Consider the following 25,679-nt stretch of genomic DNA (forward strand, 5'->3'; position numbering starts at 1 on the left):
AAACTCACTCTATGGCCATCTAAACCTTGTCATAAAATAACAGTATAAATAATGAAATATAGTCGTTTGGCCTATGAGTTGCAAGAACAGGCATAAAACAGCAGATATTGGCAACCCTAGCAAATGGTTGTTAACCATTATATCCCTATATCTTTTATTAGGCCCTAGTGGGTCACAGCATCACATCTGCAAACATGTGTTTCATCCAATACAATTCTGTTTTTCTATAAACTACTGCATTACCAATACTAAAAGAGAATGCAAGATATTAAGATGTCTTGAAAAGAGATATGTACTGTGTGACAGGACAATATAGGCCTTTAACATGGCCCATGATTACAGTGCAATAATAAGATGAAGACAGGTTGTTCCTGCATTAAATGGTTTATAATTTAATGCGTTTTAAATTAGGCCTATCATGAATAAATAGGCTAGGCTTTACACCTCTGCAAAAATGATCATGAATACAGGGTAAGGGAACCATAATTAAATTGAGTCCAGAAAAAAACAATTGGCTGAGAAATATTGAAAATATTTTCAGTTATCTTCACACTGTTGATCTCCATAGCCTTTCCCAAGTAGACTGGACAACTGATCTCAATGATAATGTTTTGTCTCAACGATAAAGCTTTGTGTAAAACAGGCGGAAATACATTCAAATGATGAATTATGAGATAGTTTAGGCCAAGCATATAGGCCCAGTGAACCTTAGATAGATAGATAGATAGATAGATAGATAGATAGAGTACGCAAGCTATCCCCAAAGGAAAATTTCAGTGTTGGAGCAATTCACATAAATGACAAAAAACACACATAATGAGGTAGGTAAAAACACAGAACCCAGGAAACTAAAAATATATAACTATAGTAGATCAAATAAATGTAATGAAAATAGAATTGAACTTTAAGTCCAGAAATTGCTATTTACGTGCACGTACGTTAAATGTAAAATATGCATCCTCAGAGGAGGAGTCTCTGGGGAGTCATCGTAGATGACAGTCCTCATTGCAGCAGAGCTGAAGGAGCTTCTGATTGAAGACACTCTGTTGTCTGACCAGCAGGTTGTGTGAGGGTGTGTTGTCCATTTCATTGAGCAGCTTGTGCAACATTCTTCTCTCCCCAACCAACTCTAGGAGCTCCAGAGCAGTCCCCAGCACAGAGCCAGCCTTCTTTATCAGTTTGTTCAATTTCTGAGGAGTTGCTGGCTCTGATGCTAATGCCCCAATAGATGGCTGCAAAGAAAATGGCACTTGCCACAACAGACTGGTAAAAGATATGCAACATTTGCAGCATTCATTGAATGACCTAATCTTCCCCCAAAAAGCAAAGTCTGCTCCGTCCCTTCCTATAGACAGCCTCAGTGCTACATGACTAGTCTGGTCTTTTGTCCAGGTGAAACCCCTGTAGCCCTGCACCACCTCCACCTCTTCAGCTGGGAGACTATCACTCACAATAAGTTAACCATTTCATCACAAAACATCCGAAAGAATTTCACTAGCTTACTTGTCAAACGACAAACCAAAATCCTCCTAATTCTCATGAAAATATGTATGTAACATCATCGATGGACTATCAATACAGAAAGTTCACCGCGGTAGAACATAAAACATCGTTCCGTTTCCAGAATGTGGTCTGATCAGTTTTTTAAGGCCATCTCTTTCCAAACAATAGTAGGCCTACGATAGAGACATGCGAACAAATACATCCCTAATCGGGCCACTTCTCCGACGCCGTCATCAGTTGCCACATGGCTAGTAAAGTAGGCCTACTAACGTGGGCAGGACAATCAAGTGTGGGCATGCTGCGAGGGGAGGAGTTTCTGGTCTCATGTTTTTTTCATCCTTTTAAAAAGCCAACGAGCATGCGCAGTCTTTAATTTTTCGGACTTAGCTTGTTACACAACTGCATCTTTCTTCATTCTGCCCACAGCTCTTCGCCGGCGTTTTACTCTAACATAATTTTAACTTTGTTTTTAAAAAGTAAGGTCGTTGGAAATGAGTGGGGACAATGCCCACAACCATTCCCAGGTAACATGTATCATAATTTGTCATGTCATTGTCCTATGGTGAATGTAGTTATTGTGGCTAGCTCTCTGTTTTAATTGCCCCTACAAGCAATAGCTTACAACCTGGCAAAGCGAGCTAGCTAGCTAACGTTTGTCCAAGAAGCCAGTTAGCTAGATATCTAGTTAGCTTGGCATGCTGTTTATTAATTTACTTGACAACTAATCGTTAGTAGTAAGTCGACTTTAAAGTAATGATGGAGTTGTTTTGTATGTACTGAGGAATGCCTTGTCTTAGCAGGTGTGTACTGAGAACTTTTTGAGGAGTTGTAGCTAAGTAGCTTTAGCCATTTTATCAACCATTTGCAACCCTGTAAGGTGGATGGTTAGCTATTCAACATTAGCTGACGAGTTAGCTTGATAGCAAGTTCAAAGTTAGCAGCCCACTGATATGGCCCACCTAAAACCGCCAAATATTTTTATCTTACAGCTCGATTCTGGATCCAGGTATAATGGTAAGTATCAATCTAACAACAGCCTTGTCTCCACTAACAAGTGTTTATAACATGACGTTTTTGATTGTCCGTTCTTCAGCTAGCTAACCTAGCCATCCAGCCTGAGTTTTTAAGGACAGAAATGGCGTCTCAGAGACTAAGTCCCCTCTCGCTCACTGACAAGCGCCTATTGTTCAAATTGAAGCCTTTAAAAGCTAATTTAAACCGCATTTTACTTGAAAGTGAATACAAAATCACACAGAACCAGAGATACTTTTTACGAAAAGTGCTTTGAATTGGACTACGGGTTGCCAACAGTGGTCTTATTCTGCTGCTGAAAGTAGAGGTTTGGGGGTTGAGGACTTAGTCTCTGCGCCATTTTCTTTTTCCCTGCCTAGCGGTCTGAACGTAGAGCACATTAAGTGCAGATCGACGTGATATGGAGGCGAAGCATGGAGTAGCGTGTGGTACCATCTGAAACGCGGTCCTCGGGCCCGGGTCTAAGACATAACCATACTATTTTATGCCATTCATCAGATCACGATTACATTAAATATGAGTTATTCTGGACTACTTTTAAAAGCTGAGATATATGATTCTGATGTGATAAGTAGACTACTACAGCAATTTAAGAGCAGTGATATGTGGTGTCACGGGCTAACCGATGTTGTTGAGGAACGGTGTGTTCAAAACTAATTGAGGGAGGAACCTTTAACTGGCATATTTAAAGGTTTTATTACATTTGTAACGTATCTGTACCTAGGGTTTTGCTGGTCTCTTATTGCTGTAAAGTTCACCCACAGTACTCTTAAAATGTTGTGTCCATTCTTCTGTTAATACCATTATTATTAACAAAGTGCATAGCAATGGACCCCCCATACCACAAGCCCCTATCAAAGGCAAGCACATTGATGTAGACTTTATACTTTTTCATGAATTGACACGCCATTGCAACTCTTCCAGTTAAATTTGTGTTTGTTTATTCGGTTTCAAGTGCTCCACACCTGTGGATATACCTTTTCTTTTTTAAATAATTTTTGCGCTTGTCTTTTCAATATTACAACTCTTGCAAGCGCGTTTCACTTGCTGTTGAAAAACGTTGCACTATTCTAATGCATCTAGTTGTTAGTTGATTCACAGACGCGCCAGCAGTGGTGGAGAGACTGAGAAGAGTAATAAGAACTCCCACCTGTAAGAGTCAAGTCTTTCTGATTTGTATGGGTGAGACCTATCGGCTAATGTGCTTTCCTTGTCAGTTGTAGTGCTCGATCCTTTTAGTAGAGGTGAACCAACAAGCATGTATCTGCGTTTAAAATAAATAACTAATGTACTCACGGCTTACTGTCACTTATGTTATTTTTTTTAAACCCTCACTTTAGTTAGTTTAAGTGTAAAGATATCAGTTATTTTAATGTTAAGTTTTTAATGTTTGTCATGTTTTGGGCTGTTTTTCATAGTTTTGGATATAGGATCTCATAATCAGGACCTTGATGCCCTAACTGAATATCTTGGATTGTTTCAAACTACCCCCTAATGGGCCTATCTGGCACTTCCTCTGGTGGCCACTTCCCTTACCATGACTTGCGCAAACAAGCTTCTCCAAGCACCCCATGTCCTTGCCATCACAGTATATGTGATGCTATGCGCAGGCATAGAAGTTATAAGGGAGGAGACGAATCACGGTCCGGAAAATGAATGGGGTTAGGGTCTGTAACACTAAACATGGCAGATTTATATCTGGAAGTCCTGCCCTGTATTATAAACAGCCAATCACATTGTTGGAAAAGGCATAACTGATATTTTGCCTCACCTGAAACTTCCATTGTCACCATAGCAATAGCCACACTGTGGAATTAGGTGCGTGCACAGTTAGTAAAGTCAACATGAAAAGTAATGTCTGGTCTTGGCCTCATTGAAATGGGTTGTGGGAAAATGTATGTTTATGTCAGGTTTAAACGCAGATTTGCGTGATGTAGCCTACTTTAAATGTCTGTCCGACCATCCTGTGCGGAATTGCGGATCTCTCCCCATTAATTGAGAAAGGAGCCTAAACTTGTTTACCTGAAATAGCTACCCGGGGGCATTACCAAGATGGCTGCTGAGTGGCGAGGCTTGCCTATAAGGACTGTGGCGCAGGCCATGCTGTGTTAAGTAGCCGGCCTATCAGCACCTGTGTCTTATGTACCTGGCAGCCATGTTGGTACATTTCAAAGGCATGTTGCCTCTCAACCCTCCTGACCAGGTTCAGGCTTTTCTTTGTATTGATCGTAGTAGAGAAGGAGGGCAGTGGCACTTCATGCGCTTCATTGTGGAGTGCAACTGGATCTTCTAAACGTCCCCTTGTTAGGAAGGAGTGCAAGTGTCTTGTGCATACAGCCATTAGAGGGTGCTGTCCACAAATGCAAGTTATTCATCCTTATGTTCTCTTGCCATCCAACCTGTGCACTTGCATTTTCTCTTGCCCAGTAGAATTCAGAGCAGCTTGTCATCTTTCTGGTAGAGTCTAGATTAAAGGTAAACAGACTCAAAGCAGTTTGTCTGCAATTTATGGTAAGGAGTGTCAAGCCAAAATTGGCCTCTGTCCTGTGAATCATGCTGTGGCCTATTGCAGGAATTTCTTTCCTGCTAGTTTTCTAATGGTTAGGACTTGTTTGTTTAATTACCTGTGCTGGTGCACATGGAACATTTTTAAATGTATTTAGAACAATAAAATGCCCACCATATAACCTCAAATGAGGTAATATTTCGCCTTGCCAGTTGTCATGTGTCCAGATTGCCAGTTCTGAGAATAACCCATAGGCCTACATGACATTTTGAAAAACCAGTTTCCTGATCCTCCGTCTCTTACCTCTGTTTGCTCTCGGCACTGCTTCTTCCCAGGGAGCAGTGGGGCACTCTACTCTGCCTTTCCCTTCCTCCTTTCAAGTTGGCCCCTTCACCCTGCAAACAGCGCCTGCAGGCCTCTACAGTTTCAGCGGCACCCCGGCCTCTCCGTAACCCAATCTAGTGTACTGCACAAACGTCCGTCTCAAAGCAGAGTGTTCCTTGGGATAAACACACCGCTGAATTTTAAGAGAGGTTCTGGTGAACATAAACGGGTGATGCACTATAGTGGCGTGAAGATATATATATTTTTTTTTTAAACAATACATTTCAATCAGCAACAATGCAAATAGATCAAATTAATAATGTTGGTTTGCTCCAAATAGATATTTGAATAAATAGCCCAAAGGACAAAGGAGGTGTGGTTTGCCAAAAGGAAGTAGTAAGTGTTACCCACCAGATTTAATGTAAACATTTTAAAGTTTCCTGCAGTGTTGATAATGTGTTTGGGAAGCTTGGGTGCATATATGTCATAGTCTACTGTAGTACTGGGGTGGGTGGAATATTGAAAATATAAATAGATTTGAAGCCATTTTAAACAAGATATCAGAAATGACCATATTCATAATATCAAGAGTGTGTAATGTTACATTTACATTTAGTCATTTAGCAGACGCTTTTGTCCAAAGCGACGTACAATGGAGAGAACAGTCAAGCTAAGAGCAATAAAGAACATGGTGTAACAATAAATACTACTTTACATAAGAATTAGAAAAACAACCTAGAAAGGAAAAAAGAAGTGCAGGAATGTAACTGCTGAAGTGCAAGTTAAGCACTAGTCAAGGTGCCAGTTAGGAAGGAAGGTGCTCTCTGAAGAGTTGGGTCTTCAAAAGCTTGCGCAGCTTGCGCATGGTGTGTGTATATGGTAACCAGCCAATCAAAATTATTCTATTGATACGAGGCTGATGTAATATCTCAAACATCCGCAGCTAAAGCCCGCTCCGGGTTTGGTAAAAGTGAATAGTAGCAACTACTTCAAGGGCAAGTAGTGGGGGCAGGGCTGTGCGCCCAAAGCACCTTTTGCTGATGCAGACAAAAAGACGATGTATGGGATTTGATCGTCTCGTACTGCCATTGCGACAATCTTGTTTAGTTGTAGGCTTTTCCTTGAGTATGGGTGAGCCTAAGCTACAGCTCCAAAACAACCTAGCCAGCCCCAGTAAATCAGGCATATCTGTGTTCCTTTTAGTCTCAGAATGCTTGAAAAGTGTGTGTTTAAATGTCAAATGGACAGATGTTTCTCCCGGGTATGGTCCACACACACACTTTTTCCTGCTGCAAATATAGAATATTTTATTAAAAGATTTTGGTTTCAAGTGCGAAGTTGAGATTGTAGCGTAGACTTTGGCAGACAGGTAGGTGTTGATATGATCTACTCATGCTGAATTAAGTTGCCCACCCTATTCATATTTTGCTTATTCATATTTTGAAGTAACATGATCATACAAGGCAGTGGTTCCAAAAGTGTGGTGCGGGCCCCCAAGGAGACCGTGGAGTTATAGTGTGTGTGTGGGGGGGGGGGGAAATGAACTGAAACAACCAAATACTGCTCAGATTAAGTATTGCAGTGCTCTTACTATAGTAGCCCTTAAAACCTATTAGGTGATGAGTTTTCAGCCTACTTTGTACCCATAAATATGGACAGGGCCTACTGGGTAGTTGGCCTTATTTTGTTTATGTAAATGTAGGACAGCATGCCATTCCTTCTCAGCTTTTTTTTTTACACCATATTGCCCAGCCCTTGTCTGTGGTATTGACACTCCTACTTCACACCCTCTTCTACATTAGAAGGGGGTAATTAAAGTTAGGTCACCAGTGGTGAAAATTATTATTTATTTATTTATTTATTTTTTCCTCCACGAGGAGGACTGGCAATCTGGCTCAGAGGTCTGAGAGTTTGCACCCAGGTGTGAGTGATGTACAGGACCCTGTTACTTCCTTCAGCCAGAGGGCAGGTTTTTTGGGGGGGTCTGTCTTAATCCCCACACTGCATTTCCACTTTTCTTACTTTTTGTGTGCTTGGCATCTGTAGTAAGCTGTAGATTGTCTTCTGTTTTACTATTGATATGCCCATACCCGTATGCATACTTCCGTTGGGTTCTTTACCACTGCCCTGCTTGCACGAGGGCGCTGGAGAACAGTCAGTGGAAAGTAGGCCACAGTCAGACGAAAACAATAACAGGCAGTGCACATGGTTGCTGAGCTTTACAGAAGTCATGAGCTCATGGCTCCGTTCGTCTTCTTTGGTCCTGTGTGGGTTTTTTTTTTTTCCCCTCTCACTCTCTCTTTCTGGCTTGGGACTTTTTTAAAAGCAGCCCTCCTTGAGTTGGTTTCATTCTTCCAGGAAGTAGAGGCTTGGATGTTACACAATTGTATGCTCTTCAATGCGATATTCAGTCCAAAATGAGTACCTCGAGTATGTTTTTAGTCTTCCATTCATTTCAGGGACTCCAGGTAAAGAAGGGTTGCATTCACCAAAGTTATGTGTGCCAGGCTCATAAATGAATGAAAGTGATGTTCCTCAGTAGAGCTGAGATTAGAATGGAAAAGATGATTATCTGCTGGCCTCGTAGATTTCCTCTCTGCTGTATTAATGAGTACTTGAAAGTTTTAATGAACTCCGCTAACGGCCCGTTGCCTGTGCTTTTAGGGATTGTCCCAGGCAGGACTGGGTGATGGGTATTGGCTGAATGATTAGTATTGGGGTAGAGTTTAGATTTGCTTGGTGTAATGTAATCATATCTCTGTTTGATTCTCAGATTCTCACAAACACAAAGAGAAGAATAAGGACAAAGAACATAAACACAAGGATCATAAGAAGGACAAAGAGCGTGAGAAATCAAAGCACGGCAACAGGTATGGCTGCCCGCCCTTTTCCTGTCAGTGACTTTCTCTTCCTCTTTCCCCCCTCCCTTTGCTTTCTTTCTGCATGGTTGCTTTCATTTTTCCCCACTTCCCTTCTGCTCACTACTTTTATTTTTTTTCTTTCTCTGCCATGTTCTTGTTTCCTCCCCTTCTGTCTTAGACTGAGTCTTATCTTCGGTCATTCTTTTCTTGTTACCTCCATATAGAAATATGTGAGACAGGTCGGGCTGTGTGCATGAGCTAAGAAAGAGAGGCAGCCTTTATATCAGCTTGCCTTCCATGTGTAGTTGCCGTCACAACTGGCTTTACTACACCTCGTGTTCACTTATATCCGTGTGTGCGGGGGAAACTTTATCGGCGAAGACGGCTCCTAGTCAAACTGGCGGATCCTTGTCAGAACGAGGCTGAAACTGTACTGCAGCCATGTCCTCTCTCCTAGCCCATGCAAACCATGGAAAATAAAGGGGGGTGTGTGTGACACTGCAGGAGGCTTAAGCACATCATGTGCGCTCACACATCGTTCAGCTGAGTGTGAGCAGTGAGTTTCTCTCCACTCATCGTCTTTCAACTGGACCCCCTGTTGGCATCACATTACTGAACTCCTAACTAGCCATTTAGAGTTCTTAAACAGACCGCAAATAGGCCAGTCAGCAGCTCATAATGATGAATTGTGCAACCTTGAAGTGTATCTGCTAAAATCTTGGAGGGCATTGGTAATGGTTGCACTATTCCATTATTCATTTTCGTATATAATAGCTGAGTATGGTCACCAACCGTTTACATTGATCCACTGTAACTGACCATGTAGATAACACTGGTTGGGCATCATCGTATTTCGACTCACTTAGATTAGTTTTCTGCACAACAGTGAGGGGTTTTTGCTCTTATGCATAGAATTTAGCTAAAGTTTCGATGCGTATATCCTCACTATCTCCTTTTGCATTATGATGTGCCTTCAGGATGACTCGATACAAATTCATTTTAGACAGGATTATAATGCCCCCAGGTTGGATGCACAACTGTTTCTATGCCATTACGTGCTATCTGATCATGATTGAGTCACTGAAAACCTCTGTTTGAGTTGGCAGCGAGTGGGCCGATGTGAAGGCGGTTAACAATAGCAGAGTATAGCTTTTCCACTTCTCTGACTAGACTGTTATTTCAGTTAACTGGACCATAGTGCTTCGCTGCTAAATTGGCCTCCACTCTTCTGGTTGTGTCATGCTGAATACAGAGAACTGTGACCACACAGATACATGTAGATAATGCAAATGCAGTTGGTCAGCCTCGATTTGAAATGGTCTTGGAGGACAAACAAATTGGTCTCGTTGGTGCATAAAGGAGACATGACTTGTGCTGTGCTAAACAAACAAAACAAAATAAAAAAAGACTGTACAGTGATTTAACTGACCCCTTTGCTGTGTAGTAGTGATCTTTTTGCATAATGCATCAGCCAACCCTTTGTGGTTAGTGTAAGAGATCGGTGTAAGAAGGCTGTAATCGACCCCGTTGAATTAAACAGGGCCTGTTCTCTTGCTTTGAACCGTTTGAAAAACATTGCTTTCCCCCTAATCTGTACATCAGGGCTTGGCAGGCCGTGGTTAAAATATTTAGATGTCATGAAGGCCCAAGTTTATGGTTTTTGGATTGGCCCATAAGCGCCAGACTGGTGAGTCAGCAGTATAGAGTGACGTAAACAGAGAAGGCTCCAGGCTTGCTCCATCTTATATGTGCCCTACTCCTCTGTTCGGCATTTATCTTTCCCCTTTGAGACCTTCACCTTTCTTTCTCTGCTTTTCTCTGTCTGGCTCTGCCTTTTGTCTACCTCCTACACCTTCCCTTTCAAGTGCTTCTCTGTTTTCCCTATTGCGAGCTCACCTCCTTGGAGTGTGTGTGTGTGTGGGGCTGTGGTTGATGTAGGTTTTTGTTTGTACTTGCATGAACGTAACCAGGCCACCCGCACACAACCGTCACACAGATGTGCCCACTCTAGTTAAGACGGGTGTGTGCCCGCATGATGTTTTATGGCACTGTTCTAGTTCCTCAAACATATGGTCTCCTTAGGGTTTTGATGTTTCCATGTTGTTGCCGGGTAGAACAACCAACTCTCTCTTGTCGATCCTGCTATAATAAAAAATGTTTCTCCTCCAAACTCCTCGGGGAATGTGCAGCGAGCATAAGGACTTCTCAGACAAGAAACACCGAGACAAAGACAAGCTGAAACACAAAGATGGCTCCTCTGACAAACCACGAGACAAAGACAAATACAAGGACAAAGAAAAGAGGAAAGATGAGAAGGTGAGCCCTCCCATATTCATTTTGTGTGTATGTGTTTGTTGTTTGCATCTGTTTCTGACTTGAATCTCATCTGACCTTCCAGAGCTTTCTCAACTCTGTGGAGGGGGGGGGGGGAAAACCTCAAAATGTCAGAATTGATTCTATTTCAATAACTACAAGAGGGTCAACTAAAAAAACTAATGAATTAATTGTAATTGTTTATTTCCTGAATAGATTTTAAATCTGTGTGTCTAAATGTTGAAAGCTGGCGCACATAATAGAAAATCTCTGTCTAGACTGTTTAAAGCACTTCTGCCTTTTTATTCCTTTAACCAGTTATACTGGGGGGGAGACTTAAGCTTGGGGATGTGACCATCTTTAAAAACTGGCAGCAAATATGTGTAGAGATAGCTAGAATATTCTAGAATTGGTGTGTGAACCTGTTTGTTGCATGAACATGTGTGTCACTCCCAATGCAAGTTGGTGCAAGAACAGATAGTTCTAGACAGGCCGGAGATGAACAGGTAGTTCAGTACTGAAATGGCCATATATAAATCAGTGAGGGAAACCATAACCAATCTTCAGTTGTGTGTGTGTGTGTGTGTGTGTGTGTGTGTGTGTGTGTGTGTGTGTGTGTGTGTGTGTGTGTGTGTGTGTGTGTGTGTGTGTGTGTGTGTGTGTGTGTGGTTGTAGTAGTAGTAATGTGGGGTAGTAGGGTAGATGCATCAGAAGCAGCATGGATGCATGCATGCATGGTTGTGGGGGAAAAACGGGAAGCGTTTAGGGAGGGCGGCTATTGGCTGCTTCCTGTTTTGCGGCGCCCATGACTCTGTGACATGTAATCGTGGGGCAGAGGGCTGTCATCACAGTGAGTCACGGGAGTATGGCTGCATGGCCCAAATAACAGATGTTATGTGAAGATGATTAAAGAGCCTCTCAGACCAAAACCCGCTCCCTATCAGAAGGAAGAGATGCTAGGCCACATGGCAGCTTTCAGTTTCTCATGTGGTTACCACTTGTTTCGAACTCCAGTTTGCAACTTAGATCATAACAAAAGTGTTGGGTTTTCCTTGTTGTCTAAACCAATAGACAATAAGGCAATAGACGTATCATACATACTATGTGGATGAATGGACAAGGGGACACCAGCTTGCCTCCAGGGTCCTGGATCAACCAAAGCTGTTTCTCCAGCAAGATGGAGAGCCCAAGTGCAGAATTCCTAGCCACCAAGCTGTCGGGACGGTTAACAAAATAAATAAAAAATGGGAACTTCCATTAAACAAAAAAATAAATAAAAAGTGTGCAACCCAAACAAATCCAAAAGGGAGAAAGGCAATCCAACTAGTGGGTCCCACCGCATTGACGACAGGTATAGTCCACGAACAGGTTCTGGATGGCCGACCGGTCTTGGGATGGAATTGAGCTTGGGGGGAAACTTCTAGCCTCAGCCTTGCTTCAGGGCCTTATTAAGCTAACCTTACATGTAACCCAAGAAGCAAGTTGGTGCTCCCTTGCTGGTAAGGTGTGGTTGTGAACGAGTATTGTCTACTTAAGTTTAATTTTTTTATTCTTTTAATTATTTTATTATTATTTTTTAATATACCTTTTCTACATTTTACTTTGTCTTTTCAGACATCTACATAATATGACTGAGTTTGTGAAATATTTTTGAAATATGACAAGATTTATTTCATTTATGATCAGATGAAGGCAATTATCATTGAATTGTGTGTGTGCCTTTTTTTTATTTACTTATGATAAAAAAATATCTGACTTGAGGTCTGGATGATTTTAATTTATTAACCATCTACTTTCTTTTTATAGAAGTCCTTGGAAGGCAAAATCAAGAAGGAAAATGGCTTTGCCAGGTGAGTGAATTGCAATGACCTATAGCTTCAAATATCATTTAAAATATTACCATTATACACATGTGGGGTTGTTGGGGAGCCCATGGCGCAAAACAGTTCAGTTATTCAATGAATAACAAAGTTCCAACACAGCTTTGCTTGTAGTGATTGCATCAGTGTTGCTCTGGGCGTGCTTTTGAGTGACTACTCCAGTTAGAACCTCTAGTCGACTGTAGGCCTGCTTGTGTTCACCAGGAATTTACATACCACCCCGGAGACCATCTTGGTGTGAAGCGGTGGTGTTGACACTTTTGTTCCGTCTCTCCTCTGTCCCTCCAGCCCTCCTCGTATCAAATCTGAACCAGACGGCGAAGATTTCTACCACTCTCCCAAGTCCCTGAAGCGCGAACGTGACGATGATGAGTGAGCAAACGCGCACACACACACACACACACAGTTGTGTTGTCTAAATGTTTTAAGGCTTCAATGGCTAGGCAGACTTGGACGATGCTGATCTTCTTTTTTTTTTTGTGTGTGCCTCGCATGAGGGGAGGGCATTGATGAAAACCTCTTTCCTTCTGTTCTTCCCCACCCCTGTATTTCTCCTCCCAGATCTGACTACAAGCCCAAAAAAATCAAAGTAGAAAATGATAGAGAGGACAAAAAGGTAAAGAAAAGGAAACAGGAGGAAGTCGAGGCAAGTAACGCCGTTTGTCCATCTGTCTCGCGGGTGTCTTGTGTGGTTGGCACTTCACTAGCTAACTATTCTTTCTGTGTGTGTGTGTGTGTGTGCCGCCTCCTTCTCTTCATAGGACATCAAGCCCAAAAAGAAGACCAAAAACAAGAAGGGAGAAGTTGCGGACGGGAAGAAGAAAGCAAAGAAAGAACCGGAGGAGAAGTGGAAGTGGTATGGGGTTTTTTTTTTTTTTTTTTTCCTTTCGTCTTCCTCCTCTCTCTTCTCGTCCCTCTGAAGATGCCTCGTGTCGTATTGAAAGAGGGAGTGTATGCCGCACCGCACCACTCCTCTCCTCTCCCGGCTAACGGGGACTGGGTTGTGTAATGACTACAGCCCTCTGGCAAAGCTTAAAATATGGATGATGTTTTCAGTTCTGGGTCGCAACGTCTGGCTCATTCACTCGCATGCGAAGTCTGGCCTTCTCTCTTCTTTAGACTATTTCTTCTTTTTTTTTTTTTCTTTTTTTTTGTCTCCCTTCCCCTCCCCCATCCCTTCAGCGTGTTTTAATTCATTCTTTTGATTTCCTCTAGGTGGGAGGAGGAGAGGTCCACAGATGGTTCGAAGTGGAAGTTTCTGGAACACAAAGGGCCGGTGTTTGCGGCTCCTTACGATCCTCTCCCCAGCAACGTCAAGTTCTATTATGATGGTAAGTGGCAGCTGTACAGTGGGAGTGGGCAGTTCACCGAGGCTCGGGGCAGCCCTGGGCAGGTGGAACTTACCCACTGTGCAACGCCTTAACATTTTCAAGGGGTCCAGTTTGCCATTTTGGGGCAGAATTCAATGCTGTGGATTAGTAGAGTTGGAGGAGGAGGACGGTTTTGGTTGCATTTTAAATCGTACATTGCCATCTGGGAGCCGTCTGATTCTTAATTGATCTGGCCACATATTCACAAACCATCCTGAGGCAAAGAGTAGCTCCTACCTTGCCAATTTAGGTGAGCATCTTAAAAAAATAATGGGCGTGTCAGTCTTAACTGAGAATCTTTTTGAATTTAAGAGTAATTCCCAAAGCCCCTTAGCACTAAAGGTAGCCTTTAAAGAGTCTTGACTTCAGACCAACTCCCAAACAAACAAGGTAATGGCTGTTTCTATTATCCTACATCGCCATGTTTTGGACTGAAAATGCAGAATCACTTAAAAATATATCATCTCAATCTTGAGGGAATATTTGTGTTGGCGTTATTGCATCCTGATCAACCAAAAACAACCCATTCATTGCCGAAAATTGAATTTAATGCAACATTTTATTGTAAAACTAAACTAGCCCCTGCCTACGCAAACATGTCGTCACACGGATTTTGAAAACGGCAAAGAACGCATATTCTGTCGTTATTTAATTTATGGCCTATGTAATTTATTCACCTGTCTTTCTTATGTGCCTACTCACTGGCACAGACCACTCATCAACCCATCACCAGTGTCAATAAAAGCAAGCTCGTGCATGAGACACGCAGGCATAGCAACACAGCTCTGGGATTTAGGGGAGACATTTTTGTGAGAAACTTTAAGTGTGACAAAATAAAATGCTTTGTGAATATGGGCCCAGAGGTCTTTAATTATTTACCTTTAAACTTTTAACTGAGTTGGATATGAGCCTTAATGTAAGTCCCTTTCCATGTTTATATGTGTAATGAGACTAAACAAATCTTGGCCTATAATCTTGCCTTTCTGTGTGTGAAATTCTGTGATTTAAGAATGAATTTGCAATGAATCTCTTCCTCCAACTTCACTCTTCCTCCAGCTCCATTCATTAACTCTTATGCACACAAAGGACTAGATTTATTTTGTTTTCATGCTCGTCGACTCGTCTTATTCAATCCTTGAAGCAAGTGATTCATGCATCTCGTTCAAATAAGCTCCCGCAGCCTTATACCGCTGAATAGATTGAACCATTCCACACCTGCGGTCCCCAGCTCCTGCTGGACCCTTGTGCTTTGGAGTCCCACAGAGTCCTCAATGGAGGCTTGACAATGGTTGATTTATTATTATTTTTTAAATTGTATTTCTTTGTTTTCTCTTCCTCCAAAGGCAAGCCAATGAAGCTCAGTACTGACGCTGAGGAAACGGCTACCTTCTTTTCTAAAATGCTGGAGCACGATTACACCACCAAGGACATCTTCCGGAAAAACTTTTTCAAAGACTGGAGAAAGGTGCCTCAAAAATACCAGTGAATCCTCAAACATCCAAATCCAAAAACAGATTTTGTCAGAACAAAAGCTCTGCCTATGTAATCATAGTGTCAGCTTTGCTATATTGTTGGTCTTGGGTTCGCCTCACAGGAAATGACATCAGAGGAGAAGGCCAAGATCACAGATCTGAACAAGTGCAACTTCACAGAAATGTACGAGTACTTCAAGGCTCAGTCGGAAGCCAGAAAGCAAATGTCTAAAGCGGAGAAACTGGTAAGTCTTGTTGTTTCATTCACCTTGTGTTATCAATAAGATTATTGCCATTTTCTTCAGTAAAAAGGGTGGTCAACAGTCATTCATTTGTTGGGGGGGGAGGATTTTTTTTTGGTTCCTCTCCCCTCATATACTTCTTTCTATGTTCCTTTGACATTCTCTCTCCCTGTATTTGTGTGTTTAGTGCTTGCTGAGCCATTGCCGTTAACAGGCCTAAATATCGCTCCCGCATTCGTGATCACGTTTGTAGTCATCTGTTGGTCGTGTCCTCTGTGTAGAAAATCAAAGAGGAGAACGAGCGCATCCTGCAGGAGTACGGCTTCTGCATCATGGACAACCACCGCGAGCGCATCGCCAACTTCCGCATCGAGCCGCCGGGCCTGTTCCGCGGTCGCGGGGACCACCCCAAGATGGGCATGCTTAAGCGCCGTATCCGCACCCAGGATGTCATCATCAACTGCAGCAAGTAAGACGAGGCTCCCACGACATTTTAAGAGATAAGCGGGGGGGGGGGGGGGGGGGGGTAGAAAGGAACAGAAACTGTAAATGGGTGCACATTGTGTGCCCTCTTTCAAGGTCTCAAGGTCTGTGTTGCTGATGGGAATTTCAATTAAATTTGGCTGAGTCGTGGAGACCAAGGCACTACTGAAAGTACAGTTTGAATAAGAAAACTGCTCAGAATGTGAGATGGCTGCCTCAATACAAAGCCCAAACAAGTGGATCAAGAACATGAAGATATCAGTTGTCTTAAGATCAGCTGACATTGGTTTAACATGGGTGTAATGACAATGGCTGTCTCAATTTATTAAACTGCTCATGATCTGGAAGTTTCTCTGAAATTGTTTGGGTTGAAATTAATAGTTTTGACTTCATAGCAGTGATTTCATTCAGAGCTAAATTCTTCACAAACTTTAAGGTTCCCAGTCGGCTGATCATTGGAAACGACCTGACACTCAGCATCAGTTCCAAAAAAGATGATGTGAAGCGCTGAAGTGACCCGTGACCTTTTGTTTGGTTATTCCTCCTTCAGAGACTCCAAGCACCCCAAGCCTCCGCCTGGCACCAAGTGGAAGGAGGTTCGCCATGACAACAAAGTGACATGGCTGGTGTCGTGGACTGAGAACATCCAGGGATCCATCAAGTACATCATGCTCAACCCCAGCTCCAGAATCAAGGTACCAAACGGCACTGTTTGTAAAACGGGTCAACAGTTTGAGCTCGGTGGCTCTGCTTGTGTATGATTAGTCTTGAGTTGTGATCTGGTGACGACCATGAGGAGTTGTTCGTTTGTTCCCTTTTTACTACTGTCTCCTTACCCAGTGCTTCTTTTTAGTTCTTCTGATCTTTCATTTGTGCTCGTGGCTTTGTCTGTAGAGAGTTTGTTTGTTCCTTCCTCTCTCTCCTACTGCTTTGCTTTTATTACTTGAGCTTTTTTATTTTTATTTATTTATTTTTCTCCTTTCCATTTGAACAGTCCTCCTGTTAATGCTTTCGTTTAAGTTTGACTAGCTACCTCGCATGCACCCAAGACGTAGAGTGAGTGTGCTGAATGCCGTGTGATTTTTGTCTGCGCAGGGTGAGAAGGATTGGCAGAAGTACGAGACAGCCCGGCGGTTGAAGAAGATCGTGGACCGCATCCGAGCTCAGTACCGAGAGGACTGGAAGTCCAAAGAAATGAGGATCCGTCAGAGAGCCGTGGCTCTCTACTTCATTGACAAGGTATCCCATGATCCTCCACTGCTCCTCCCTGGACACAGCTTTCCTCCATTATCCAAAACGGTGACCTGCGCATTGAAAATGATCCTATAATGATTGTCTTGGTTTTTGGGAGCGGGATAAGGATTTGTTTTCTCCTAGGGCGATATTTGGAGGGACGACAAAGCCACCAGATGCGGTGTTATTCAAGTTCAGACAAACTTGTTAGCTCTGATGCTCTGCTTTTATGACTTCAGTGTGTGTTTGCATAGTGTAGAGATTATTTTATTTATTTATTTATTTATTTATTTATTTATTTATTTGCCTTAATATCACTCCAGAGAAGAAAAAAAAAAAAACCTCCCCCCACTTCAGTTCTGGTCTCTGTCTGCTGTGCAGACGTTCCTTTTTTGAAACACTGATGTCTTTGAAGCGGAGTTGCCATGGTTGTAAACCTACTTTGATCAGCTGCGATCACAGGATCCTTACCCTAAAACGTCCTTCTGAGATGCGCGTATGCATTCCGTTTTCATTTTTAATTCTGGCCAATTGAACAATGATCGTTATTGAATAGTTTATTTCAAACGCATGGGTTGGACCAGCCCCTGACTGGTAGTGTATATACCTCTTGCCCATGGACTGTTGGGAGTGTTTGGAGGTCGTTGAAAGACCGTAGTAGCCTTAGACATCCGAAGGCAGCACACCCCTGTGCAATGTCACTTCAATGTCAAATGATGCAATTACTGTAAGGTTATAGAGTTTTCAAAGTTGATCAGTGGGGGCTATTTGCCGTTATGTGAAATTAAAAGGGCCAGTACACCCTTTTTTCCAATCCTTCGTATGTCCACCTTTTTTATTTTTGATGACTGACTCAATCCTCCTCCCAACAATGGGGGGATACCAGTACCATTCTTCAGAGAATTTTTTTTCAGCTGCTTTTTGTTGGAAGGGTTGTGTTGCTCTACCCCTCCCTTTTTTTTTTTTAAATACCCCAAATGTGTTCAAATTGATTCAAGTCAGGCGACATACTTGGCCAGGTCATAGTTTTCACGTTTTGTTCAGAGACTCGTGTGTGTGATTTTTGGCAATGTGCTTTGGATCGTTATCATGCTGGAATATTCCTCTTTTGCCAAGCTTCTGGAGGCTCGGAGTCATCTTGACAGCCAGTATTTTGGTATATCCACATGCATTCATGGTGCCATCTACAAATGTCCTCTCTACAACACCTCTTGCACCCCATATCACACTCCAACCTCCACTGTCAAGACTATGCGTTAACTGTGGTAGCCCTGGCCAGGTTCAGGTTTGTGCTTAACATTAAGAGAAGCCTGAGGAATATTGGGAGCACAAAGGGTTTTTTTCTTGGACGCCGTCCATAGAGGTTGAGGTTATGCAATGTCCTTTGCGCTGTCTGAGCAGTCACAGAAACTCTGATTTTCATTGATGACCCCTGTGCCAAGTCTTAAAGCGCTTGCCCATCTGTTTTTCAGAGCTAGATGGTGCAAGTAGCGCTGCTTTGGTCATTTTAGGAGGACGGCCACTGCAGCCTGATCAATGGTACTATGACTTGTTCTGTACTTCCTGATCACTGCTGTAACTGTCTCTCGATCACCAGTTTTTGGTGAAATTTCTTTTTTTATATAGTCATCACCAGTCTTCCTGTATCCTTTCCATCTCAATCACAAGTGTACTCAATTTTGTTCCAATGTTCAAAGATTTTCTAAGTTGCATTGAGGTTCTACTTTGAGGCTTTTATTTTCAATGTAGTCTCTCAAAGTATTTGTTTATGATTGTTCATAAGAGGTAATAGTCTACATGTCAACTTGGAAATATTGCAATTATTTAGCTGATACAATTTTGAGTAGTCAATTCACTGTAGTCATTTCATACCTCATGGATATGATGCTGCTCACTAGCTGAGTGAGTGTGAGTGTGTGTGTGTGTGTGGGGGCAACTCTTCTCTCATTTAAATTTTGTTCTTTTGTCACAGCCACATTTTTTTTATTTATTTTTATCGCACACTAGCTTAATAAATATCTCGCTTTGGCTTGTGGTCTTTTTCCCTTTGTTGCTTTTCAGATAACTTTTCAGAGGCGTAAACGAATGGATGAAAATGATCTGTGGAGTTTAGCCTAATTCTCATCCTTTAGCCAAGGCTGTCCAGAAGCATACATGCTGCCCTTTTTGTAGTTTGGCCTTTTCAAGGTGGTCTCTTAAGAGCCGGTTTTCTCTAGCCAGCATCTTCTCCCTGCCCTTTTGTGGGCCGCTGGCCTTGCTTCTGTGTGTTGTTGCTTTGTGACTGTCTGTCTGGTCTTTTACTGAATAGCCCTATACAGTTACAATTGAGTTTCGTTTAATTGATATGCATCCGAGTCCTGTTATCTGAGTCCTTATCTCTCTCTGTGTGTGTGTGTGTGTGTGTGTGTGTGTGTGTGTGTGTGTGTGTGTGTGTGTGTGTGTGTGTGTGTGTGTGTGTGTGTGTGTGTGTGTCTCCAACCTAGTTGGCTCTGAGAGCTGGTAACGAGAAGGAGGAGGGTGAGACAGCTGACACCGTTGGCTGCTGCTCGCTCAGGGTGGAGCACATGAACATCTACCCCGAGAAGGACGGCCAGGAGTACGTGGTGGAGTTCGACTTCCTGGGAAAAGATTCCATCCGCTACTACAACAAGGTTCCAGTGGAGAAGCGGGTGAGCACCTGAGAGGAAGCCCGTCGCTCGCTCGCGGCAGTTTAGTCACCTTCACGTATCCTCACTTTGCTAGGAATCCTCACTAGGTTAGCGTAGGAATAAACTTAAACGCTATCTGTATGTGTCTTAAGATTTAGTTCAAAATCCAAAGAGCAGCTCCGATGTATGTATGATTTGTGAAGTGTTATGTTATTGTACACGTGCGCAGCAGAAAGGGCAAAAGAGATCTGGTATAAACAGACAAGATGGAGTGGCTGCCATCTTGTTTTTGCCCATCCAGCTGCTCACCATTCTCTTGCTCTGAGAGAAAAGTTTTAAAAGGAAAGCCACCAAGGTCTGAGCCCTTTTTGTCTGCATAATTGAGGGCTAGGATATTGCGTTATTAGTGAAGGGCTGGTAAATGGGTTTGTGAAGGATACCCTAGGTTGTCTCTCCAAACCTGCCACAATTATAATGGATGCATTTATCGTTGTCCTTGGAATGTCTGTTGTGTAGGTCTAGTCAAGGGCATCCCTTTATAACATTCAGCCAGTGAAAATGGAATATGAAGTTCAACATTGATCGATGCTTGCTCATCTGGTGTTGGTATCCGAGAGACACCAAACAATGTGTGCCCCCCCCCCCCCCAGCTGCACTAACTGGCGTGTGAGGATGTGCAAAACCACAGAAAATGAGGGGGTGTTCAGTATGTTTTGTGTTCCCGTGTTTCTGACACGTCTGTGTCCTTTGTGCCAGGTTTTCAAGAACCTTCAGCTGTTTATGGAGAACAAGCAGCCAGAGGATGACCTGTTTGACCGCCTTAACGTAAGCAACAGATGGACATATTTATAAAATAATCGCTCTCCATAAAAACAAAATCAGATGAGTATTTCAAGTAAATTTCCAGAAATCATTGTGAAACAGGACTTTGTTTCTCCTCCGCTGTCCTATACTTTGTATTTTATTTATTTATTTTGCCCCCTTTCATTCTCTCTAGACCTCCATTTTGAACAAGCATCTTCAGGAGCTGATGGATGGCTTGACGGCTAAAGTGTTCCGTACCTACAACGCCTCCATCACCCTGCAGCAGCAGCTCAATGAGCTGACTAGTCGTAAGTGCAGCCTGACCTTTCACATGACCCTTCACCCTACATCTTTACCCTTGCCTTTGACCCTCCACACCCCAATCAAGTTTTTCTTTTTTTGATCTGACCTACCTTCTGTCAAACCAAAAAAAAGAACTGCTTTTGTCAGATGTATGAATGAGACGGTGAATGAAGGCATTCCTCAGAACTGGCGTGTTTGTCTGCGCCTGCGTAAAACACAGGCCTCTGCTGCCCCAGCCAGCTCCAGATGTTTGGCCTGGTCTGTCCCTTTTGTCTTCACAGCTCGGCTCGTACCTCCACGCCAAAAAAAGGGGGCGGGGGGGAGAGACATGCACGTCTGGCTTTTGGACGCACTTTGCCACGCTGGAAACTTCCAGGGGAAACCACACGCTCTCGCCGTAATGGCTTGGCACACCGTAGGACGAGGTGCCAGTGTCTGCTTGTAACTGTTACTATCCGCTCATTCTTTATTTAGCCGACGAGAACCTCGTTGCCAAGATCCTCTCCTACAACCGCGCCAACAGAGCTGTAGCCATCCTGTGCAACCACCAGAGGGCGCCACCCAAAACCTTTGAGAAGTCCATGCAGAATCTGCAGACTAAGGTGAGCACCATAGCCAACAGAGCAGCATGTCAGGGCAGCCGTGGAGTCTGAAGGCTGCGTTCTGCTTTTGTGAAGAGGGTTTAATCACGCTTAGTCGTGTTTTGTTGTCTCTGTCGTCTGTGTGTCCTCTATAAACAGATCGATGCTAAGAAGGACCAGCTTTCCGATGCAAAGCGAGAGTTGAAGAGCTCCAAGGCGGACGCCAAAGTAAGGAGGGACGAGAAGGCCAAGAAGTAAGTTCAGGCTTGATTCTAAAGCCAGGAGTTTCTTTTATAATGTTTATTTCTTGTTTTTGCTCAATGTGCATTTGAGAACTTGTGCCAAATGAAACGCAAGAGCGCCCAGCCGGGCCTCAGCGTGTCCCCTTTCAGTGCGGGGACCACAGCTGGCCGATTTTGATGCAAAAGGAATTTGCCAACTCTCTTTGGTTGTGTCTGAGGCCCCTTTGTGAAGACATGAAAGACTTAAAGCAGATTAAAACAAATTACAAAAGCGTGTTGTCTCTGTGTGTGTGTGTGTGTGTGTGTGTGTGTGTGTGTGCGCGTGCTCTCTCGGTGTGTGTGTGTGTGTGTGTGTGTGTGTGTGTGTGTGTGCTCTCTCGCTCTGTGTGTGTGTGTGTGTGTGTGTGTGTGTGTGCGCACACACGCTTCCTCCAGGACTGTGGAGGTCAAGAAGAAGGCAGTGCAGAGGATAGAGGAGCAGCTGATGAAGCTGGAGGTGCAGGCCACCGACCGCGAGGAGAACAAGCAGATCGCCCTCGGCACCTCCAAGCTCAACTATCTTGACCCGCGCATCTCTGTAGCCTGGTAAGCCGGAGCCCTATGTATATGCATATACTTGCCCTTGTGTGCCCCTGCACAACACACACACACCGGTTTGCATGCTCAAAAATTCATGGCATAATTTGTAATAATCCCTGATCGAAGTTGAATGTTTGCAAAACTATACAAATTCAGAAATATATTTTGAAAACTAGATATTCTGTCAAAGTGGTTCTCAGAATGCATAAATGATGCCTTAAACCCTTTGCCAATGAAACCCAGTTGAATAGGACCTTTATGACCTGTAAATCTGGCCAGATAGCTGAATAATGGATAACAACGGTGAAATATCTGGAAGGGTGTCGCACTTTGATAATGGCAAAATCTTTGCAGGCGTTCTGGAGGTCATCTCTGAATATGTACATAGTAATTGATTGTTGTTCTGGTATAAATGCATCATGCCTTTTTACGTTATTCTTTTTGTTTCACTTCACCCTAGGTGCAAGAAGTGGAGCATTCCTATTGAGAAGATCTACAACAAAACTCAGCGAGAGAAATTTGCCTGGGCTATCGATATGGCTGAAGATGACTATGAATTTTAGAAAGCCTGCTTTGTGGTTTTAATTTTTTGTTTTTATGGTTTCATCTGTATCCTCCCCCCCACCCCCACCCCCTCTTTTTCTTTGAAATGCCTTTTTAGCGCAAGTGGTTTCTGCAGGTGCTCGTAGCTGTTATAAAAAAAAAAGAGTATTGAGTGAAATGAGCTAATGACTTTGTACAAAAATGAAAAAAAAAAAAAAGGAGGAATAGAGGAAGGCCAGTGGAGGGGGTGAGAGGAGGGGAAGGTTTGGGAATTGGTGGGACCAGAGTGGTTAGCCAGTGGACTAGTGGACTGGATGGGGGGGTCTCTATGTAGTGTGTGTGTGTGTACTGCAATCATGTCCTACCTGTACTTTCCACCTCAGGGTCCCCAAGTCCTCCTGCTCCCGGGTCGTAGGGTCTGGGGTCCAGGCGTTGGTCAGCTTCCGTCAGCTTCTCTGGCTCTCCCACGGTCTCACTCCCCACCCCCCCAGTCTGGGCCACCAGGGCCTGTAAAGGAGTGGCTGAGTACCACCACTCCTATAGCTACTGTATTCAATATCCAACTGCTTTGTGTATCATTTGGAGAGAAAAAAACAAAAAACAAACAAATGTTTTGTCTGTATTTTTACCCCTTCTGTATAATTAATTCTATATTTTAATAGAAGAAAAAAAAAAAGATGATTTAAAAAAAAAAAGAAAGAAAAAAGAACAATGATTTCCATAAGTGGACCCATGGCCTTTTCTTAGGAAATGAAATGTGTACTCCACTTTGAGTTTTTATGATGTTGAAACGGAAGGCATTGGGTGTTAAATAGGCTACCTTAAGAAGGTGTGTGTGTGTGTGTGTGTGTGTGTGTTCTGATGGAGGAATGAAGTGAAACATGAGGTAGATGAACTGGACAGGACCGAGTCAAGCCCATACTACACTTGGAGGCTTGCAAGAGCAATGGGGAAATGCTACACGTTAGACAATATTTACATATGCAGGCAGAATGTGAAATCTTTTTTTTTCTTTGTTTTTGTTAACATTTTACAGTTTCTATCAGGGACTTTTCAATGTAAATGTGAACCAATATATCTCCCTATGCATTGCCACAAAAACCTATGGTTCTTTCTGCATAGCTCTTGAGTCTCCATCTGGTTTTAACTTAATCATTTCTGATGACTGTTTCCAAGAGGAATTTAAAGAAAACTCCCTTATCTGTTACTTGAAATCATTTATTTTAATGTATTGTTTTGGAGGTAGTTCAGTGGAAGATTTTGTTGTTTTTAATTTTTGTTTTCCCTCTTCCAAAATGGTATGTGAGGGATATCAACTTTGCCAAAAAATAGTCTGTGTTACAGCTGTAGGCAGTTTTATTTTTTTTTAATTGTGTAAAGAATGAGAACATAACATATTTTAACATGAATTGTAATGTGAATTCTTCATGACGTTTTATTCCATTCTGTTTTCATTTTGGATGCAGAGCGAGAGGGCGAGGAAGTGATTTGAGAGGAGTGTGCGCACAGGCAGATTCTTATCCTTCCTCCTTTGCCCGTGTATCAGTTCTCTCATAATCTCCAATCATGTTGCATTTTATTCGTTTTGTTTCATTTTTTCCTCATTGTAGGTTATTTAAGAATAAAATCCCTACAATTCATTCATTTTCTGTCTCTTTCCTGTTGTCATTGCATCCCTCCCAATGCCCTAAGTGACCATATAGTGACCCCTCTTGTTTGTTTGGTTATTTTTTTTATGAAGACTTTTAAACTTGAGCTGTCGTCAGGGACTCAGCATGTCTCACTCTTTGGGGCGATAAAAAGGTATGCATTAGGGGAAGACATTTTATGTTTTACGGAGCGGCTTGGCAGTCGCTGGATGAAAGACTTCCTGTGTTCCAGGAACCCAGCGAGGGGAGCAGCAGCTCTGCGCTGCTATGAAAGAGGGCCCTGCAGGAAGAATCGCAAGGGAAGAAAAGAGCCACACTGTTTGTCTTGGAAAGAGGGGGCTGCAGTACATGCAGTGATCGCTGGCTGTTGCCTCAGGCTGGGGTTCATCCTTATACTTTCTGTTTTTTCTTTTGTTATTTGTGGTGTTTAGGGGAGTAGGGGGTAGGCGGGTGGGTTCAACTAACCACCCCTGGCAGCTCCACATTGACACGAGATCGTTTGACCCTTATACGTATTGGGGAAGGGTGATGTACAGAAAACTTGGTGGGGGAAATACTTTTGTTACAGAATGCCACACACGTTGTCCCCCTTGAGAAGGCTGAGCAGAGAGAATTCGTGCAATGAATGTTGACTTTTTGGGGGGCGAGATCCGTCCGCAAGTGCTGTAGAAAGGGAGGCCTCAAGGAGGTCAATGAGGACGAGCCTCACTAAATTCTAAATTCCACCAGAGTAACATCAGGCGCACTGGTGTATAGGCTTTCTCTCAGAATGTGTTTTCCCCCCTCATTCCTGACCTATTCTGTGGATAGTTCCCTGTTTATGTTCACAATTATTTATATTTCAATCTCAGCATCTCGGTCACAAAAAGCAATGGTCCATGATTGAAGTAGCCAGGTTGTAGAAACCGCATCCATCTTGTGTGTTGGTGCTGTGTTTTAAGCTTTTACTTGTCCCCCAGTTTGGGAATATTTTTCTTGACGATTGATAGTTGATAGTAAGGCTCAGTATAAGTGTCAGAATGGTAGCTGTAGTTAATAAACGTTAACTTATTTGTGTACATTTAAAAATACGCTTGGAGATGAAAACAATGTATTGGTGCATGTGTATCAA

General features: G+C 42.9%; 1 protein-coding gene across 2 annotated transcripts; it reads left to right on the forward strand.

Moving 5' to 3' along the window:
* The first annotated feature begins 1,875 nt into the window (after positions 1-1,875).
* On the forward strand, positions 1,876-24,559 carry top1a (DNA topoisomerase Ia). 2 transcript variants are annotated; one of them, XM_042705061.1, is made up of 21 exons: positions 1,876-2,027; positions 2,493-2,517; positions 8,139-8,235; positions 10,416-10,542; positions 12,346-12,389; positions 12,708-12,791; positions 12,981-13,035; positions 13,181-13,275; positions 13,635-13,750; positions 15,133-15,254; positions 15,384-15,506; positions 15,785-15,972; positions 16,537-16,681; positions 17,082-17,225; positions 19,703-19,888; positions 20,624-20,692; positions 20,865-20,979; positions 21,449-21,576; positions 21,715-21,809; positions 22,233-22,382; positions 22,837-24,559. In XM_042705061.1, the coding sequence occupies exons 1-21, from the start codon at positions 1,995-1,997 to the stop codon at positions 22,937-22,939; spliced, it is 2,244 nt and encodes a 747-aa protein (XP_042560995.1). In that variant the 5' UTR covers positions 1,876-1,994; the 3' UTR covers positions 22,940-24,559. The 2 variants fall into 2 exon arrangements, with proteins under 2 accessions (XP_042560995.1, XP_042560994.1); XM_042705060.1 differs by having other exon boundaries at positions 1,877-2,027; positions 12,981-13,065.
* The last annotated feature ends 1,120 nt before the right edge of the window (positions 24,560-25,679 follow it).

Source organism: Clupea harengus, unplaced genomic scaffold (genome assembly GCF_900700415.2).
Source record: "Clupea harengus unplaced genomic scaffold, Ch_v2.0.2, whole genome shotgun sequence".
Classification (NCBI taxonomy): Eukaryota; Metazoa; Chordata; class Actinopteri; order Clupeiformes; family Clupeidae; genus Clupea; species Clupea harengus.